Source organism: Acyrthosiphon pisum, chromosome A2, assembly GCF_005508785.2.
Source record: "Acyrthosiphon pisum isolate AL4f chromosome A2, pea_aphid_22Mar2018_4r6ur, whole genome shotgun sequence".
NCBI lineage: Eukaryota > Metazoa > Arthropoda > Insecta > Hemiptera > Aphididae > Acyrthosiphon > Acyrthosiphon pisum.
Genome location: NC_042495.1, coordinates 55728376 through 55752157, shown reverse-complemented (window position 1 = coordinate 55752157; position 23782 = coordinate 55728376). Strand labels below are relative to the sequence as shown.

The 23782-nt window shown below is 34.2% G+C and overlaps 1 protein-coding gene across 5 annotated transcripts in view; it reads right to left on the bottom strand.

The window, feature by feature from the left end:
- LOC100167841 (AF4/FMR2 family member 1) overlaps positions 1 to 23782 on the bottom strand; it is a 161684-nt gene that overhangs the window by 57251 nt on the left and 80651 nt on the right. Inside the window, exon 1 of one of the 5 annotated variants that reach the window (XM_029489701.1) lies at positions 21287 to 21469. The exons of 3 other annotated variants lie outside the window; for them this stretch is intronic. Coding sequence is in view for 1 of the 2 variants with exons in the window: in XM_029489699.1 (XP_029345559.1) it covers positions 4976 to 5064 (89 nt within the window). In the remaining variant the exon portion in view is untranslated. Of the gene's footprint in view, positions 1 to 4975; positions 5662 to 21286; positions 21470 to 23782 lie in introns of those variants that run through there. One more of the 5 variants, XM_029489699.1, reaches the window with a different exon arrangement.

The following is a 23782-nucleotide window of genomic DNA, read 5'->3' as shown; positions in this document are numbered from 1 at the left end:
ACTGTTTTGACGAAAAAATACAGTTCGTTCCGCACAAACAATACAATTAAATAATAATATAATAGTTTAGAATAACATGATTATACTACGCACGACGACGTGAACACTCGTCTTATTTCGCTGTCGCAGTGGTTGAAAGTTTGAAACAAAATTTAATTTTCATAATATCATTACCATTATTATCGTTGATCGTTGGAGACAAGATAACGGACGTTTGACAATATTGGTCACTCAAAATATCATCTCATGGCTGAATCTATTGACTGGATTGGTTTTTTTTTAAACTTTCGTCATAATATCTAAATCCCGAAATAGACGCATCGCGCGACTAATAATAACTCGGGCGGTGGACTTTTGTTGCATATTCGTAAAGGATCGTGACGTTTTTTTCTGCTTTTAAATTTTGCTTACTAGTCTGGGTCATGAAGTGCACAAACCCACACACACAGACTCTTGATGGATATAAACGCGCCCATTAACGGTGTTCCGCGTAAATACAATGTTATTTTATACTCACCGACTACGAAAACAAAAAAATAATTATAGAACAAATAGACACGGGTCTAAAATTTTTTAGATATCTTTCATTATTCATTTTGTGGAATTCCACGCTTTCGCATACTCATCCACAACGACGACAATAATTAATTTTGTTTGATTGCCGACTGTTGTAAGAGACGGTACATACTAGAATATTAGATATGTACTACCCATATAAAATATAATTCTTCTATTTAATAAAATGTACTAAATAATAGTCGCATAGTTTACAATTACGCAATAAGAGAAAGTTTAATTTCATCCGTAAGCACATAAATTCAAAGGGTTAAGGGAAACGGATATAATTCGGTTTATCTTTTACCCCAGTAATTTGAAATACACCTACAATGTATTAGTCCAGTGATGTGAATTCCAAGTAAAAACAAGGTAAACATTTCTCAAACTAAAATCATTATAAATAAATAATATAATTAATATGTTATATGGACCAACGTCAAAGTAAATAAATATCAGGGAAAATTTACAAGTAAAACATAATTAACATTTTAACAAAATATAAATGGTAATTAACACTTGGTTATTATCAAATCACACTATCCGACAAGACAACAAATATTATCGATTTAAACAAAATTCTATTGTAAACTTGCATATTGTTAAGGTAAATATTGAAATATTATTTTTTATTATTTTATTAATGTATGAATGTAATATTATACCTTCGGGCTTAGAGCATTAATTAATTACATACAAAATGTTTAATATCATATATGATTGGTACAATGGTACTTATTTGGTTTTCATTTTTGAAAATGTTACTAAAAACTTTTTATCGAGCTTTTTATCAAGACAAAATTAATTACATAGGTAGTTAGATAATAAAATATTGTATTTTTCTTTATACTCATATAATATAAAGAAGAAAAATTGTGTGTTTGTTCGGGGTAATCTCTGGAACTACTTAACAGATTTTAAAAAAAAATTTACCGTCAGAAAGCTACATTGTCCCATAAATCTATAGGCTATATTTTATCTCAATAAGTGCCCCCTAACTGTTTTATTGCAAATTTGAGAATTTTTATAGAAATAATAGAAATAAAGGTTGCTATTGGTTACAAAGATTAAAATAGTTATGATTGAATATAATTTTAGGCCTGTATTTTTGGCCAAAACTAACAAAATTAGAGTGACTTCTAACCACTAACTGCTGATATAACTGTGTTAAAAATCTTTAATAGAGATGAAGATGGGGTAAATCCATGGGACTTTGTCAAGAGAAGTTTTGAACTTCACTACGCCGGGTATTAAATTACAAATTGAACTCAAATTTTGAATCATATAAAGTTGGTATATTTAACGGGCAACGATGTGCATGAGAATACGAGATCAGCTATAGTATTGCAATATATATAGTGTAAAGTTTACACTATATATATACACTATAAACTATTATGAAACAAATTATTTAACTCTTATTCGGTACAAGGATAATATGAACACCAGTGGCGTAGCCATGGGAAGGGCTGAGGGGGCTGCAGCCCCCCCCCCCCGAAATGTTAAGAAAATTAAAAAATTATTTTAATGGTCTATAATAGTAGCTCAAAAAGTCTTAAATTGTATTCAAAATATTTAAAAATTTACTATAAGTATTAACACTTTTCTACCATTTATCTGTTCTAGTACGTATTTAATGTGGAAAAGTGGAAAAGTTGATCAGCCCTCCCCCCAAAAAAAATCTTGGCTACGCCACTGGTTCATTGAACACCATTACAATTGGAAATTATTTTAAGATAATATAAGTTAATTTTAATTAATTGTGAACGCCCCAAAATAATGTCACATAATTTTACACAGTATCATTTGTTCAATACGTATAATACGTAATTTTATACTATATGGAATGGTTTTTCAAGAACGTATCACATTATAATACTACAGTGTACAATAGGTAATAGCATTTCGGTACCTGGACAACATTCCATCGCAATAACATTTATTTGAATGTTTTGTAGGTACCTACTTAAGACGTTTGAATGTTTTATCCAAAAAGAAACCCTACTAAAAAATAAACATAGGTACCTTTAGAGAAAATATGATATAAAATACATGGGATTTTATTGAATGAAATATCATGTGAGTGTGTTACAAATATAATATGTAACATTTAACTTATTATTATACATAATAATATAATATACAACGCAAGCTAACGATAAACCTACATTGTATGATTTACAGAAAAAAAAATGTCGAAAGTTTCTTATTCTTTTCATTTTATAGACAAGTAATGCGAGAAAACAAAGTTTAATAAATATAATATATTATAATATAAAATAGGTAACGATCTAAATCGACCATATGACTTTTGATTGATAATAATAATGATATTAATAGTAGAAAAACAAATATTCTAAACAACAAATTGGCGACTATCGTAGTGTTGTATAATCACGAATCGAAGCGTAGAAAACACCGAATTACAAACAATGTTAGACGCGAATGTGCTCATCGAAAACAAAATCCTTATTCGACATAATTGACGTTAATTGAACTCATCCTCTTCGCTTGAAAAATAAACCATTATGAAATCGGTCCACAATATATATTATGATAGTACAATGGCCGTATTATGACGACGGGGAATTATTATTTATTATGCATAATATATAGGTGGTACCTTAGTCATAAACAGAAAATAAGAATGTTTGTGATATAAAAATAAAAAGCTTAAGTACAACGAGAGGTTGATGCGCGACAACCACGTATATTGTATGATAAATTCAAATAAGTATAATATATATTTTACGCGATTTTTTTTTCATTCTATTGAAATTATTGTAATCGTGATTCGTGACGCAAGCTGTTTACAGTAAAGTTGGAAAATTTTCTATTGGTTTTTCGTCTGCCGAGCTTTAATTCGAAACAATACGAGTGAAGAGTTTATTGTAGAGAAACGTTACACGACAAGTCTTAATACGTTAAACGTTAAATAGATAACGAGGAATGAAGAGGATAAAGAAGAAAAAGGTTGTGCCACTCTAGTCAAACGCATACAACAGTGTACGAGCGCATACAGATACGGAGCACTTTTATTTTTATTGAGCCATCGACCGTTTACCTCTTCCGACATTTTACGATCATAAAGTACGGACTATTCGTCAAAGATTGGTGAATTTCGAATTTATAAAACGTCGTGTGTTTTCGTGTAATTTATTCATCAGATGTTACGATGAGTATATACGCACACACGACAGCAGTTGGCGGTTTTCAAGGTAAAACGACTGCAACGACGATGGTTTATATAATAATAAATATATACAGGCAGTGAGACACCTATCAAATTATTATTATATCATTTTTTTTTTTTTTTTTTGTCAACCATCCATCTATACTGCATACGTGAACAGACCTCATAATAATAAACACTACGAGATAAGACACACCCAGAAGACCCGATTTCTAATCTCATGTTCGACGCGGCCCCTACTACCTTGTACCATCTTCATCGCGCGAACGTAAAATTTTCGCCATCGACTTTCCAATAGAAAATGTCGATGTCGGTTTGATACGAAATAAAAGTCGACACGTCATATATACGCCACATACACGAGTCGTTTTCCAAGACGAAGATAATTTATTAATATTACGAAAAAATATACGTCATTTATCAATATAATAGACGGAGACGAGAGGACCCAAACGGAAAGTCGTGTGCGACTACTACTGTAATAATATATATTTGTATATAAGTAGTTATAACGTAAGTGAGTAAGGTGCATGCGACGAGGAGCGGCTCTGTTCGGGTTTCGTCCGCAATCTTCTCGTTAATCCTTTTCAACCAAAGGGGGAAAGTACGCGAGACACACGGAAATCGGATGATCTCGACATCCCGTACACTCTCAAACAAGTATTTACAGAACGGCACTACTATTATACTACTGCCTACCTGTACCTATATGTCATCGGCAAATGGAACCTAAATGAAAACAGATTTTTTCGAACAGGCTGGTGTGGTGGCGGGGAAAAGAACTTTGACCGGGAGATATTCGACGCCGGTCAGAGATACGTGCACACAGGCGCAAATAGGGGGGGGGGGGGCTTTAGGAACTAAGCACCCCAAATGTCCATATCCCCCCAAACATTTCCTACATTCTGTTTTAAACTTATTCAATATTATCAAAGTAAGGCTTTAGCCTCCTCAAATCCCAAAAGCTATGTGCGCTTATGCACGTGCACATTAATTTATAGGACGCGCGTTATCAATGCGTGGACAGGCCGGAACGAGCACGGCGATCGACGACCACAACTGTATGTGCTAATTCGAATGCGATAAAAAATGCCCACTTTCTACGACCCAAATACCGGGTTGCCGAGGGGTTTCGGTAACGGCGAAGGACTTATACGTTTCCATGCCAAGTGTGGAGCGATGGGTGCGGCTTCTGCGAGGAAATAAAAACGCAAAAAGAAGACTCACGTAGTCATGTAGCTGAGTCCTCCACGATTGTGCGAAGACGGAGAGTTCCTCAAGCCATCGAAAGGATTGGGTTTCGGACGGTAGTTCATGGTGATGACGATGATGACGACTGCAACGGCGACGTTTCGGTCTCTCCGAAGCGGTTCAGAAAGACGACATAATGGATATCGCACTCAGAGACGCCGACGACGGATTTACACCTCCGACACTTGACGACTCTTAACTCTATAAAGCCACAACGATCTACACATCAATTATATAATATTATCACTAGTCGTACGTACACGACAGCAACCACCGCCGACACTAGTCACTAGGAACACAACACCAGCATTAATTACTATAATATTTTATAGAATCGGACGTATGCACACACACATACACACACACACACTTTTACGATACGGACACAGATTTTAGCACACACGCACAAAACGATTTACATGAGATAGAAATATGTTACACTCGAGGGCGGCGGCCCCACTGACGATCACGCGAAATATTGTAGGTATTGGAAATATTTTTTTTTTGTAAATAACGAGTACTGATTTCGTTAAAAAAAATTGTATAATTAAAAAAAAATTTATTATTATTTTTTACGGAACGGACGAGCGACCGGAGACCAATCGTACGGAAGCCATATTGAGTGTCCGCCGCCTCAGCCGTTGTGAGAGAGGAGACCGCCGCGCGCGCCGGTGGTAGCGGTGTATGTACTCCGCCACCCGGCAACACCACCACCACCACCGGCGAATGAAACGTGGAAGGGATAGATGCGAGCGGTGGAGAAAACGCTACAGTGGACGGGCGGCCGTTTGTGGTGGGGGGTACACGCGGCGGTGCATGTCTCGGGCAGGCGGTAGAGGACACACACACAGGCGCGCGCACAGTTGTAATCGGACGTGAAGTGGGACGGAATATTATGGGTCGGGCGACGGGTGGTGGGGCGGGGCGCGCGCGCGTGTGTGTTTGTACAGAGCGATCGCGGTGTACGGACCATTAACATGTGAAAAGTTTACCGAAATAAAAAAATCCTCACCCCACATTCTTCGGCACGCATAATCGCCGAGATCTCCTGCTACCGACTATGCCGATGACGATCGGTCGACTACGATCGATGACGTGTCGCGACCAGAAGTCGCGCACGATATATTGTCAAATCGGTATGCTAATCGCGAACGGATATAACGGACCCGAGGACGGCAGGGACGACGCGTAACGGTGTGTACGTGTATTATGTACAAAAACGGTGTGTTAAAAAAATTCCAGGTTGGACGATACGTCACTGTTTTTGCTTCGTCGACACGACTATAGTCGCCACATTTTGTAGGTACTTAGTACCTACCATAAAAATAAATGTTATATAAAACGTATGTAATATTACATGAATGTATTTTGGCGTTTCCTTGTTTTCGACTTTTGAAAGCCGACTGTCTTTTCGCCCGTCCTCCCTCCCCCACATACCACCCACAAATACGATACTATTAATGCAGTCCCGGCGGCCCTTTCGCAGTACAACCAATAACCCCTTTAGTCGTTTATAAAACGATTGCAGAAAGCCAGAAATGCCCACGGGGTCAGTGATCCATATTTCGTGTATTGCATGTATATATATATATAAGTACACCACTCCACAGCGTGTGCACACTATATTAATGATAGTACTACGTTATAAAAGTGCATTGAATAAACTATATTTTGATTCGTCGGTTTCAAACCGATTATAGATAAATTATCAATATTAAACATTGATAAGAATACGGCGCGTCCCGAACGATTACGATACGAAAAAAAAGTATACGTTTGTCGTTTACTGATAATTGATATTTGATAATAATATGTTTATTCATGATATTATCGTATTATTCTACAACACTATTCACTACTACGACTCGATTGCGACGCAATAACAATCGTCGAAAAAACGTTCATAATTCGTGACAATATTAATAATTGTACCGCGATGTGGTAGACACAACTATATATAAGTATATATACTATATAGTATATGTTGTCGAATTTAATACGACAATTATTATAAGACAAACAAATTAAACAAGAAAAACCAACGCGATAAAACTTCAAGACCACTATTTAATATCGAGCTAGTAGCTACGCAATCGAGTTTTTGTTTTTAACCCATTTTTTCACGACCATCGTAATTTTTTTTCTCTTCCGTTCAATTAAATTGTTGTCTACTATTATACTCTCTAGTACTGTGTAAATTTGATGTCGAAGATTTCGTAAATATGATGTTGTCGATAATGGTGCATGATACGTATAGATTATTGCAGTAGGTAATAGCTATTGCGACAATCTACGAGACGACGACAACAACGAGTAATAACAATAAAAAAATATTTGTTTTTCACTATTTACACACCGGTAAACAAGTCGTGACGCGTTTCAATAAATATTTTCGACAACAAACACGAGAAAAACGTGTATTATTATGCCATCAATACGACATTTTGTGAGCGTGCATTCGATTTTTGACGGTATTGTGTCGGTTTTCAAAACAGTCGTAAAACGTCCGCCGCCGGCCCAGAAGAAATGACCTAACACCCTGCACGCACGGGCTTGCAACGGCGGCTATAGTTGTGTGGCGCGTGGTAAATTCGTAATTTATCGTTAAGGTTGGAAAAATCGAAAGGGATGCGTTTTATTATTTTCAACGCACAAAGGAGCATTTTCCTACGTTAGACACGTACGCGTTTGTCTCATATTATGATATTTTTCTCTCGTTTGTTTATTTTTTTTTGATTTTCATCTTTTCCGGTTTCTTCAGTCTTCGTTGTATAGACAATCGTCGCCGAAGTGGTTGTTATACGTATTTATAGATTCGGACCAGTTTTTGATGTTTTGTTTTTTCTTTACATCCACAATACGACCTTGAATCCGACGAATATTAGGTACACGCTAATATATACCTAACGCACTTGTACGACGCGTATCTGTTTTTTTTTTTTGATCTCGACGATGACGCTGTAGTTGAGTCCGGGGTATCATTAAAATATCGTAGTTGCATAATATTATAATATAGCAATATACCTATATAATAAATAATAGTTATCATATTTGTTTAGGTTTTTATAAGAAAATTCTATCGACAGGCACGAGGCTACGGCGGCCACCATATAGCTACTGACCCCATCGAGACGAGTTGGAGGCGCAGAGAATACAGTCACCGCAACATATATACCGCAGGATACGAGAATAATGTTTTCTTCGGATTGTTATATATTATTATACTGTATAGGTATATGAAAAGAAATACGATTTTCATCCAATTTATTTTTAACGTAATTGCTCAAACAATTACCTACAAAATATGCAGTCATGTAATATAAGCTATTTAGTATTTACCTAGATAGGTACATAGGTAGTATACGCAGGGTAGAATAATAAGAATCGCAGACACCTGAGTAAACAAAATCGTATTGTATACATCGGTATTATATTATATGTTCATGGGCATAATATAATTAATGTTTATTACAAATTTACAACGGTAATATAATATATCAAGTGGATTTAATACATTATACCATATTCCGTATGTTATCCACAATGCGAATTATCCAACATTATGAATAATGTCATAAAAACACCAGTCAGAAACAGAGGATGGCATTTTGAATCAGCTACATACGGTAGAAGTCTAATCACGCCATCACGGTCTACCAAAAAACTTAAAATTGTATTGACTGTAAGTTGACGAGGTTTCAACCTCAGCACGAGGACAATGGTTAATCAACGATTAACTGGTACATGATGGTACAAGACAAGAGCTTTTTGAATGCATTAAAAATAATGAAAATTATATAAATTCTATTAAAAATTATAAAGGATAGATAATTTTGAATAAATAATATATTTTAAAAATAGCCTAAGACTATTCAGATATTCTATGAAATAACTAGTCATTTTATACATAATGCCAATTTAAGAATAAAATTGAAATATAATTATTTGTATGCATATTGCCTAAAATCAATTATTCACATTTCCGGTAACATATAATTATACATAAATGGTGAGCCTGCACATCATAGTCTGCTCCCACGTCATCTAATTACGCTAAAGTACAAGACCGATTTAATGACGTCAGCGTTTAATTCGTTTAAAACGATGCGTGCAATAAATAGCAAAACATGTTTTCTTAGTTGATCGAAAAATACAAACGCGCTTTCGATTTTACTCTTCATCTCTATACTGTCCCACAGGCCCCAACCATATAAAGCTATAGAGACTAAAGCAGTATATGCAAGGTTATATTCAAGATATTATTGTATTTTTCCAGTACATTTCTTCTTCGTTATTAGTTCCTCTTCCTCTTCCTCTTCCTCTCCCAAGTCGTCGTCGTCGTCGTGTAATATGTAATGTCAGGTCCAATTCGTCTGCCAGCGTTTAATTCAATTTATGCAGAATATTAGAGTAGTAGACAAATCGATGTGTGCAATGCAGACGTACGTCTGTACCGAATCGATTATTATTCATCGGCAGTCGTGTATGTATAATGATTATATGTGCCACGTTGTGTACGATTTGAACCTCCCGAGTCAATTTGTTAAAAGTTAAAATAAACAACGAATCCTACAAAATGTTCAACGCACCAAAATGGAAAACAGACGACTTTTTTTGGTCGTCGCATTATATTTTAGTTTCGACCATAAGTCATATATATTTTATAACTATAATATAATATTAAGTAGGACGTACCTATAATATTATCCGCGATATAATTTTCGTGAACGTGCCCGATGGTAGAATGCGTAAAACAACACAAGTCATACAATTGAACAGCGAGGAGGGTGGCTTGTTTTTTCAAAACCGTTGGGATGTGTGCAGTGAGCATATAGTAATAATATTGTACCTTTTTCTGCATGTCTATATGTGACTATATATCGGAACAACCGCGACCGTGAAGACACCGGTATAACACCTGTCCGACGCGTGCACTGCAAATGCACGTGTGTCTACACGCGACTATAATATAAGTCTTCCCTGATATATTATACAGCTATAAGTCTATAACAATTGTATACTAAGACCCCACGCTGACATCACGTGATTCACACCGAAACTCTTATTTTATTGTTGTATCTAGTGTGTTTATAAATTATAATAATATGTATTTTGTGAATATGAAATTTATCAGAGACTTAGTTATATACTTAGGTATACTTAGGTACAGGCGCGTACACAAAAAAAAATTTGGGGGATAGGGGGGTTCATAGTTATATATATAAATAAATTACACAACTATGAATTGGGGGTTGAACCCGCAAACCCCCCGGAATACGCGGCTGATTAAGTATATATATGTAGTATCATATATATGTTTTAATGTATAATATACAATATACCTATGATAGGTATATGTTAAAACAACTGCAGCATGTTACTTGCGTCCCAAAAAAAGAAATATTTTACAGGTAGTAAATTTAACCGGTAACCATTGCATCCCGTTTTGGAGAAGCAAGTCGGCTATATAATTCCTATAGATATTTTCTACTAAAATCACTAAAATCGATAGTTCATAAACTGTACGTAAACCTCACTATTTGTGGGATGGGGACAGTTCGGCCCCGTGATAAGAATATCAGTATTCAGTATAATGTTCGGATATCATAAAACATTAAGTAATAACTAATAACAATTGTAAAACATATTTTAACATTATTTTAAATCGTATCATTATTAATATCATGGCAAAAGTTACAATCATAAGATATGATTTTTTTTTATTATTTTGAATTATATTATACTATATTTAAATTAAACTATTATTATTATTATTATCATGACAAAATCTAAAACATATGCATTTTTTTTATTTTGAATTATATAGCTAACTTATTTATTACTTATACTTCTGTATTATAAAATAAAATAAACATCAATGTATTTTATTTTATGAACATTTTTATATCAATTACATCGATATTTTCGGGACGCAATTAGGTTATAAAAAAAGGTTTACCGGGACGCAAATAGACTATGACCATTTTTGAATCCTTTTTAGCGGGACGAAACTCACTTACTGATAATATAAATTTCGGACGCCAGTAGTATGCTCCCGTTAAAATCTGATTATCTCATGAAAAAATACATTATATTCTAGTTATCAATAAAAACGACAGAAGAAATGTGATTTTATAAAATGGCCTTCATTTGAGTAATTTTTAGTCGGTAATTTAATAGATATAAAATTATAAAATTAATTGATTTTTCTACATTATCAGTTTGATAATAACTTGGACTTCAAACGTAGAAAATTAGTAATTTAAAAATATTATAATAAGTACCTACTTTTAGAAAAAGATAAGTTCAAAACTACAAAAGTTTTATATGTTGAATAATAAATGCTTTGAAAGTTGTACGTTGTATGGTATTATTTTTTCCCTCAAAATAAGATTTTTGAGTTTTTATATTAGTAATCGACAACAATATGATGATTACTCATTAAATCTACACCAGGACAGCAGCTGATTTTTTAAGAATTTATAATAACTCTATACACAACGGTTCGTTTTTAAATTGTTATGTATTACAGGAAAGATAATATTTTAAATTGGAGAGATTGAATGAGAACCACCGTCGACGTGGGGAAAGTAAATATAATAATATCACCTCGTACATCCATCGCTACACAACTGCTGCAGTGTTACTGACCTTTTGTGTAATATATAAATAAGATTGTACAACCCAACGAATTCCCTACGTTCTTCGAAATATCTTAATACATACATTTGTCAGTCAAAAGAAGAGCTTTCGCGGCGGTCGTTTGTCTCCCATCGCGTATAAATTACATTGCAAGTATTTCTCGGCGTATTTCTCGGTATATTTGGTCGGAATTCGGATTTTGTTCGAATTAAGTGAGTTTTGCAAAACGAAACGAGATAAAACCTTTTCACATCGTGTGAAAGACCCACCATCCACGCGGATCATCTTCTGTATCGATCGACGACTGTGGCGACTGGTGGCGATATTTTATGCCACGCGGTTTACCTGCAGGATTGACGTTGAGACGCAAAACTTATACAGGTACACAGATGGGATTGAGAAAGCTATCTATATAATGTGAAGTTAAAAGTACCCTGCAGGAGTCAGGAAGTGCTAAGGAAATCGATTCTACAGCTCTAAACGCACGCATCCCGTCATTAAAAACTCGACGAGAAACGCTATAGACTAACGGAGAATAATCACCAGGGGTAGGAAGTAATTTTTAAAAATCAGTGATGATAAAGTTGGTAGGTATAGTAGGTATATATACACCATGCGTATACCTATAATATTCAGCTCGCCTATATTAACACCTTGGCGCGTCACTAAAGTTGCATAACGTTGACAACAACAATTATTATTGTTGTAATGACGCAATGATACGATTTATTTTTTAATCTTTTAGAAAGTCACTTTGTATTGCAGCTGCCTCACCGTCATATATATATATAAGCACGGATTTCTTATATATATTGTACGTATAGCGTAAAGCGAACGCCACTTTTCGAAGATTTCCCAACAGGCAGATTGGTCTTTAAAACGTATATATAAACGATGAAAATTCATATAATATTCTATTCAGTTTACAGTTATATATATATATATATAATACGATATGAAGGCGGATAAATATAATGTTATTGATACAATTTAATGAGCCACGCACAAATTTACCGTGTATTTAATATTATAATATATTATAACAATAAGTGGGTACATATCGTTTAAAATAAAGTCACCTCGCCCAATACGGGACCAACTATATATAATAAAATAAACACATTAAAAAGTAAAAAAAAAGAAGAAAAAAACAATAATCGTAAATATACGTTGCGCACTCCTTTTCCTCGAGCCGCCGCCGCCGCAGGGAGATTATAAAACAGTCGACAAAAGGATAACAAAATAATAATAATACAAAATTCCAGACCAATCATTCATTTCGTATACCTACTCATAGCAGAATAACATATATATTATTATAAGAGTTGAGTGTTATGCGCGCGTGTACGACAACGTTTACAGAAATATTATGAACCCGAAGTATTCTACATCATGTCTGCAGCTCTCTCGACGATGATTTCAATCTATGGTGACCCGCTTGGAATTCATTTAACCCGCCGGTGTAACATTGAATAATACCGCGAGGCGTATATAATAATATGATGATAATAAGTACAAATTAAACTATTTTTATTTTAGTCAATGGCGTCGAGTATTTCGGTTTTCTTTCCGTGTTAAAATGTTTTATAACTTAGAACGCGGTGGCGGTATTGACGTATTGCCTTTTTAGCAGTCCGCGATCGGCACGCAGGGTACGACGGTCGGATTCATATAATATAATAAACGTAGTTGGGATGGATCATAACATGCATACCTACTATAACATTTCAACATTTATAATTGTAATCAGTGGCGTAGCCAGGGGGGACTAAGGGGCTATAGCCCCCCCTCCCCATTGACTGTGTTGACCTTAGAATTTTATCAAGATTAATAAAAAAATAAAAAGTGTAAACAAAAAACATATTGTATTTGTATACTTACCCCCCCCCCCCCATACAAAAATCCTGGCTACGCTACTGATTGTAATTAATTAATTAAGTTATATATTATAACTGCGATAATTATTTAAATGTGTTGATGTTTAATAAAAAAAAAATAAAAATATTAATAACATTATAACATGTGAAGGTATAGTGTACGAGAAGTACAGAGGTAGAGAGACAGAGAAAAAAAGTCACACGCGTTTTACTTTATTAAACTTTTGATTTCACTTAGGAAAAAAATTGAAATAAAAAAAACCTATTCAAACAGCTTTGCGTTGCCGACACCACCACCACCACCACCACCACAGTCGTAGTTACCAAGGAATCGTCAGGATTGTTTATGCATATATATATACACTGCTTAGTGGCTATCGATTTTTCCTATATTTTTTTATTTGTTTTATATACACTTATTAGTAATATTACTTATACTATACGACCACTACCGTTCCTACCAATACTACTATTACTGCAGTAATCATGACACTAATACCTAATACTACATTATTTCTACTACAATAATCGTTAGGACCTACTACGACTATATATTAATAAAGTACTGTGAACTACTACTACTACTGCTGCTGCTGCTTTTGTACTCAAGAAAGGTATTTAGGTCCACTTTAGTCGCACGTATTTCAAAAGTCAACATTTCGATATATATATATATATATATATATATATATATATATAATATATATTATTGTAGCTATTTAGTCCAAAAACGTAATTATACTAAAACACGAAATTATAATGTTTGAAATTAAATATCGTATTTGTTTATTTTATATTTATGTTTACTTTACCTATAGGCTACAATAATAACAGTATTTTTCACTCACAAAATGATCAATACATGAACTCCAATAACCTCGAGGAAAATTAATGGAAGTGTACGGATTGAAAGAGCAAGTTTTTAAACGAGTATTTACATATTACTATATTAGGTAGATAATACCGCAAGGGGGAATATAGTGATGGAACGAGTATTTTATTGTTAAAATAATTACCTATGCCATTTTACAATCAGTAAAATTGAAAGCAATAAATTTATTTTATTTTTAATATTTAATATAAAAATATTTATTAAATTGTATTTAAAAATATAAAAATAATTAAAAATACTATTAATACTATTAAGTTGATACGTCTTGATTTATATACTTTTCCTTTTTTATGAATAAAAGAAATAAGTTATTTATAATATAGTAAAGATATTTGGAATCACTAAAACAAAAAAAAAGGTCGTCTAAACTATAATTTAAGGGGGTGTGAGATTTTTGAAAATTTACAAGAGAGGCGTAGAATAAAAATGTTGGAAACCACAAATTATATTATTATTTAAATGCTAAAAATAATCATGAAATCTGATTATTTATACTGATAACTGAATCACGGTTGAATTGGACTACCTATATGCACATTCTTAATTTCATTGGCTAAAATTATTTCGATCAATATTTGTAAAAGCCATATATATTTTTTTTAAAGAAGGATATTATATAGGTTAATGATGGAAGTATGTGCGTGTTTATATAAAATTAAAATTTTGTGAAATTTCAATGTAAAATATAACTCACACACGTCAAAAATTGTTTAAAAATAAATAACCGTTGAATTAGTCATCAACGAATTACATTTTTTTATAAAACGTGTGGTTTGACATTTTTTTTATTATTTACTACTACAGTGTTTTTTCTTTTTGTGAAATTATTAGATATTACGTCATTCTCTCGTAATTATAAATTGAGATGATGTTATTATTATGTATTTAGGAGTATTAATTATTTATTTATATTTTATACTATATAGGCATAGCGTTTGTTAATTAATGTTGTTATATATTAAGAGATAATAATATGATAATTATGTTTGTATGAATTCGTAATAAATTCACTATCAGTGTGAACATATTAACAGGTAATATTATACTTAAGGGGCTTGGTGCCAGTTTTTCACATTTTCCGAAATTCAATCAAATTTTATATTTTAGTTGCCACCTCAATTATAATATTTTCCACTAATCTACTACCCCATACCTATTTAGGGAGGTTAATTGAGTGTATTATATCGAAAAAAATGACTTCACGGGAATAACTCTCAGGCTTTGTAAAATTGTCGAATTTTGATGACTAATTTTTTATCTGAAAGAAGACTTCCTACAGCCCGCATCGATCTCCGATTTTGTATTTTATTTCAAATATTGTATTAAAAAAAATTGTAAAAATGATTTTTATCTTGTATTTTTTTTAGATATATCGTAAAGTTTGAGAATAATAATTGAAAAACAGAAATCAATTCGGGCTGTAGAATATTTCCCTCTAGCAATTAAAAAAAAATTATGAAATTTTGTTGATTCCACAAGGCGGTATTGTAATTCCCGGCCCCCGCAGGGTGTATTTTTGAGGACAAAATTGTATCGGCACCGCTTAAGCTTAAAAACGACAGCCAACTGCATTGGAAATTTCGTGGTTATCGAATACCTATTGTAATGGGGTATAAGACATTTATATTATAATGGACCTGGTGACGAAAAATACGTTACCCTGGCACCCCTATGTCAGAATTTCCCACTAAAAATTGCCACCGAGTAAATAAATAATAATAATTATTATTATTCTGTCCTAAACGGAAATATTGCGGGTGTAAATGGAATTTGTCTGCGTCCAACGAGGTTAAGAAATCACTCACCTGGATAATAACGAGTGAAATGTTTGTGACGGGTAGTAAAAGAAGACGTATCATGACCCATGGGTAAAAGTGTAGAACAAATCGACGCATGTTCAATTTAGGTTTAACAGGTACGCCGAGTTGACCATCAAAAATATACGTATAATATATTAATATGTCTATTGCAAAGATTATTCAATATTAAATTATGGCAAAACATAATTAAAACGATGAACAATGTATTATAAAGTATATTATTTTATAGAAATTTACAAATTAAGGTACGCACGACGGAGGTTAGTGCCCCCTATACTTTAATCTGCCCCACATGTAATTTCACAGATCGAAATTAAATTAAAATATTTTAAGTCTTATATAAGTAATTTGTAAATAATAATTTAAGATAATATTTTTATATTATCTTAAATTGTCGTAAAATTTAGTCAAAGTATTTAAAAGACAATATAATGAGGTAGTATATTATTGATATAATAAGGTACTTCTTAATTCGTTTTTAATAATTAAATAATTGACAATAGGTAGGTAATTTATAATTTTTATTTCTGTTTAAGTAAATATGTTTATCAAATTGAGGGGGTGTGAGAACCATATAATATTGAAATACCGTAGCCCCTTCTTCGCACCAATAACCATTGAAAAAATATCGCCCCCTAGAAAAAAAAAGTTCTGACCACCACTTGGGGCGGGGCGTTTATTATCACGTGCGTTAAAATCAAAAACGTCATGTGTTGGTTTATAATATTATAAATTATAATATATTATATTATGCTGCCCAAGAGTCAGTAGGTGGGAACAGCACTATTACAAATGTATTGACGACGGAAAACATTCGATTCGAATAAACGAGACGCGACGCGCTCTTGTTGGTTAACCGGTGGTCATACGACTGAGCGATAACGACTTAAGGTTGAAGACGTAATCTCGGGACCAAAGGTACGGTTCAGTGTTATTGTTCCAACGTTTTTCAGCTATCTCTATGCCCACTGTAATATTATTGTTAAGGAATAAAAGTACTAAACCGTCTAAACCTATGGCCTGCGAAGTGCAGACTCTGTATAAGGTACAACATAAATTAATTTAATGTATGAACATCTACAACGGGCGTCCCGCGAATATTTGTTTATTAGCGTTAACTGTGTTGATACGGCCACGCGTATACTCTGTATCCGTGCATAATATTATTATTTTAGGTTTCCGCGTACTAAAGTGCAGAAATACCGAATTCCCAATTATATTACATAAAATATGTCTCAAAACGACTTTGATGTTGGCGGTGTTCGACGAAGACAGGAGGGTAGGGTTTTATGTAGTATCCGTGGGTTCTCGATTCTCGTATACACTATATAGACTATAGTACAGTCGTATAGACGTATAGTCTATATAGTTTACAACTCGATCCATCCAATACCACGTCGGAATTTTCAAACTGCTCATACAAATTTTATAACAACAGCACAACATTACAATATTGCACAATATTATAATAGTTCTACAATAATAATAAAGCTACATAGAACGCAGTCGCTTACTATTATATTATTGTAATATGGTTCACCTACATAACACTGACCTACCTACACACACAACACCGCTGCACCTTATACACATAGTGTTCACAACTCTTTTCGACTTTCGTTATCGTGTCACCGCTGGTAAAGTATTAGTACCTAATAATATACTTTTTCTCAAAATGTACACGCGAATCACACCCACCCAACGGAAAATCAATATAAATTCTCACAGACGCGTGTACGTAAATAATAAACAAGGAACGTAGAACATCAATACGTCATAAATTATATTATCCGACCGATTCTAATCTAATGCATCACTATATTATGTAGAGACGCTTATCGTTCGTCAGCAGACGTACTGAAACGAATGCACACGGCTTACGGACATTTGTAATAATAAATGTAGGTATAGGAGTACTGGAGTGTCTGGAGTAAACGTATAGCATAGGTATCTACCATTGATTTTATAATACATTAATTAATAGTAAATAGTATACAATTATTATTTATTAATAATAATATGTTTAAATTATAAACATAACATAATCCAAACATAATCTTAAATATTATAAACACATCAGGGTTATAACCACTATATTATAATTATTATTCGATTTGTATTATAAAAATCAATGAAAATGACGAGCGTAACAAGTAACAACGGTAAACGCTGTAAAACGGCGACGTGCATCGCGCGATGTATAATAGATTAGGTACATACACGTAGGTACCTATGATCCGATTGTTGGTGGGAGGGGGTTGTGGAACGGGTACGGAGAAAATGGGAGTGAGAGAGAGCTCGTTAAAATAATCGTCTCATCGCAGTTTCCCTTTTATTTCGGTAATATCCGTACATGCGCAGGATCTCGCGTACTATATAATAATAATAATATGTACAACAATATTATATACATATAATCTATTCCACTATATTATGTATATACACGCCGTTTAATAATATAATATAATACAATATTATATGATTATGCATTATAAAATATTTATAAACGTCACGTTGTATATTTACACTGCGGAGTGTGGAGCGGTCGTGGACAAAAGGTTTCGTGATCGTTATACATACATTCATGCGTGTATAATAATATTATCAATACTGCCGCCGCGGAGTGGACATACGTTATATCCGCACGCATGCGAAACGAAAAATAATATAATATTATAATAATAATATCGTATATTATATTATTATTATTATTATTAGTATGTTCTACAACAGGAGACGCGTCGCAGTAGTATCGGCATGGTTTCGTTAAAACATAATAACATTAAAACACGGTGCACGCAGTCGTACGTCGTCGTCGCGCGACGATTTCGCGACGGATAAAAATAATAATGCAATATTATCACAATAATAATATTATTCTATACACACTCATACGGACACGAATACACAATGACGACGTTGTGCGAATGTGTGTGTGCACGTGTAGCCGCGAGTGCGCATAGTTCGCGTTCGCACGAGCGATCGTGCGCGTGTGTATGTGCCACGTTGATGATTATAATGAACGGCCTCGGTCCGGGTTATAACGGTATACGCGGAGGCCCGGTAATAATAACGATAATAATAATAATATAATATTATATCGGCTCCTCCGCCGCCGCCAACTCGGCCGGATATAATTCGTAATTGAAGAGCACAGGCCCCGGGTACACATTATACGATTATTATTATGTATAGCGTATTATAATGGAATAGGAGAAAAAAAACAAAAAACTACGGCGCACGTATGGAAGACCTACCTACACCTACCTAGTACCTATATACCTCATATGGCAGACAGAGGGAGACGACGACGAGGTACGAAAATATTGTTTAGAATGAAAAAAAAATCGGTGAACGGCCGTCAAACTTTTTCCGAGGCTTGCGCGAGCGGAGATGGAAAATAAAAAAACCTCCGCGCTCAACAATAGAACTGGTATTTCTCGGTTCAATGACAAGGCTGTCGGCGTAAGGTCGGCTGCGGCGCCGCCGACTAAACACATAAAGCGATCGTCGTTACTGTACTATACAATACGATGCGATGGGTCATAATATTCTTCGATGTCACACTTTTAGTTTTTGGCCGGTCGGGCACAGCATTTTCCTTTCTCGCGGGGGGGAGGTCGACCGTCCGATCGTGTCACCAACAAACTGGTGTAGCTCGTTGCATGATGGTACACCTACATGAAAGCTGCGAGGGCATTGCATTTCCGTATTCCCTCATTGAATGACCCTAGACCGTTGTGTTCACGTCGACGGTGAATCGAAAACGGGACGGCGGCCGCAACGAGTTTCTTGATCCCTTCGTCGGCGGGGGGTCCGCGGAGCGTCCCGTTTTCTTTTGGCGTTGTCACGCCGAACACCGCGCCATCTATCCGACGCCCCTAGCCACCCTCCTCACCACTACTCAACCGTGTCACAAATCGACTCGTTGTGCCACGGTCGCAGCGGACAAACCAATGGTAATAACAATAATATCATTACTATGAAATTTTTTTCGTGAAAATCAACTGGACGGCCTCGACGATTTATGGCGAATCTGTTTTTTTCTCCATACCCGTTGCACACACGAGCGCCGTTTTCCCGTTCACCGATGCCCCCCTCCCTTCACCCATTCAAAGTTCCCATCCATCGTTATCGTAGACGCTTCGCCGTAGTGAACACATAATAATGTTACGGCAAAAATCAGCAGTGCAATAATAATGTTTTCTAGACGATATGTGTTATTAATTTATTATTTTATATTATTTGTTACACAATCGTGCGACACTGCGACGGTCGCAAAGTACGGTCGGTGTCAGTGGCGTAATTATTAATGACGGCGGCAAGGGGTTATGGATATTTTTTATAATACTATGCCGTACACGTAATCTGGAATTGGCATTTGAAACAACGCGGGACTTAGTCAGTATATACAATTTTTTTTTAATCGTTATTTACCTATTAAGTGTGTAAAAGTATTTTTTTTTTTAATGGCGTAAAAGATAGGGGGGGGGACTCATAATACAGAGTGCAACAGAAATAACAGATATACAATATACTGTATTACTGTCTTAATTGTGTAATAATTTGTATTCTCATATAGTCATATACGTTTTGTATGATTTTATTATAGACTGATAATATTAAATATTGTTATATAGATAATACAATATTGTTAATTGTGTATTAAAAAAAATTAATATTGAGAAGAACAAAACATATTGTTACATATTTTAGTTAATTAGTTTGTCTATTTCTATTATTTCTATTATACACCTTGTACATTTTATAATACACGAGGAAAAACATATTTTGATTTAAGTTACTTGGTTTGAACAAAATGCAGATCTCCCCAATCCTTCTCATACCTCTGCTCTAGAACCAACTATAATTACGCCGTTAACCCTCCACCGCCCCTATAGAGGGGGTATGCGATGGTTGAATATTATGAGTACGTACTCGGTAGTCGTTTTAAATATTATACATTTACGTGATATTGTGATAACAGTCAACAGATAATATTATAATATGTGCAAAGCGTATAGGTACGGAAAAATCGAGCATAACTAAGACTTACATATATTATAGCTTCAGGTTATCGCTAAACGTGTTATCCGGCTGGACGGTGTCTGGACAGACGGTTTTTAATGCAGTCAAATATTAACGATGTATTTTATATTAATTAAAGATCTTAATATAAATGAGAAAATTATTTATTTTGTTACGGAGAAATAAATAAAATTTATGTAGGTACTAATGTACTATACGGTGGAAAAAATTATAATGATTATTATTACAATAAATTGTCTAGCAACGTGGATTGCGTGCACGATTAAAATATATATTGCTCAAAGTGCATTTTTTTCTAATCGCGTTTTTTTGTTATTCCTTCGTATAATATACGTAGCTCGTGCATAATAATTTTATTAGTTGTTTTCTAAAATGTTTTCCTTCTATAAATAAAATAAACATAATAATAAAATTGTACTCTAATCGAATTCGTAGTACATAGTATTATATTTCATCGAGGAAATAAAAACAATTACACATAAATATTATGCATTGTGTACGTAAAACGTAAACATAAATGCATAATATTATTTAACTTAAAACCTACCATGGAAAAGAAAATCGATTGCAATATCACAAATAATACAAGTTCTCAACCTCCGCTCTACCAAATTGTGGCCAGCGGTCCGCGCACATTAGTGAATAGATAAACGGTTTATCTGCGCATAGTATACATATCGAAAGAACGTAAATATAGTCAGTTACACGTTTACAGGTTTCTTTACTATTTAGCGTAACATAGTGGAAAACCGTAGATCGATATTATAGTGTACACTGTATATCGGTACTATAATATATCGATGTATATATACATAGGTATGGAATATTATTATAATATTATGGCGTACTCGCGATGTTGTCGAGTTTCTTTTGTAAAAAAATTTGTCCCATAAATGTGTAATTATAACAACCGCCGGGGATAGTTGGCAGGAAGGTAGAAGGGATTTCATTCTCAAATCGAATTATAATACTTTTCATGCGAGCGGTCGCGAAATATGAACAACGAATGGCAGCAATAATATAATGCAGATTACCTTCGGAATATATAATAATAATATTATTATGTATATTGATTGAAATCTGTATCAATTTTAGACGTGAAATGATCAATTCAGTGGTGGGTTGATGCTGATTTAAAACAACGTTTTCGTAAACCGGAAATACACACACACACACACACACACACACGCACCGTTTGGCGTCTAGTGTATTCAGGAGGGTTCAAGCATTCACACTCAGTGGCGGCGACGACGACAATGCATCTTACAAACACACACACACACACACAATACGTAGGCATGGGTATATAATATACATATACATTACGAATAAACATTCTTTTAAATTTTTTTTTTAGAAACTCGATATCAAATGACGTTCGTTATAGCTAATAGTTTATTGCTAAAATCACATTTGTTGGGCATCGATACTGCAAAATTAGACAATTCGCTTAAACAGAGTTTGTTGTTTAGTTTGAAAATAAACGTACTGACAATGACACAATGGAAGGTATTAATATATGAGACGTCGATTCTAACGAGTCGTTCTTCTTCGTTGGAACTCCTCGACAGATCTGCAGGATTACCATTATGCGATCACACTCTATCGTTGTTCGTGGCGTCAATGAATAAACTGGGTGGTAACTATTCGGGATAGATTAAAATACTTGTTCATGTTTATTTTTCGTTTTATACAATATAATAATGTAGGTATACAATTATTTCGACCTTCCGAGAACATTTTCTAGGACACGATTTTCATTCGTTTCCGACTTGTCGATTAATTTGCTCCCATTAGGATTAGACATACCATACATAGTGATACATAACCTCTATTATTTATATTATATGATACCTCAGCGAAGAGTCCACGGTACACGGACATGACGTCACGGTGAATGGCAATCTGTATACGGTAGGAGATTTTACAAACATAAAATATGTACAACACGAGCACCGAAATCACAAGAGTACCAGTATAACACTGTGCACAGTGGTATCTTTCCTGTAAAATCCAGTATTAATAATTATTATAATATTACCGGCTGTGAATGGTTTTTGACAGAGTGTTTTACGTATAATACATGCACCGCCTCCGTCTCGTACTTTTTAGTTTTAGAACTTGTCAATTTCACAAGATTTGTTGTTTGTCGTTTGGTAATAACAGATGTTTTCAATATGCAACCATTGCCGTACCCCGCCGTCTGTATAATATATTAATATACATAATAATATTATATTAAGCTTGGACGATATTATAATGTAATGGAGTCGTATCATTCTGTTAACTGCTTCGTCAATCTAACGACCGTTTCGTGCCAAGTCAAACACAAAATAGCGGCACCCACAGTCTCGTGATATAACACACATGATATAAATAATATATAATATGCTTAATATATCTATCATCTAATTATATAATATAACATTTTTTACTTAATAATACTACAATAGCGTACGTTCGTCGTGGTACACTAACTGGTATCCGTCAAGAGACGACAAGT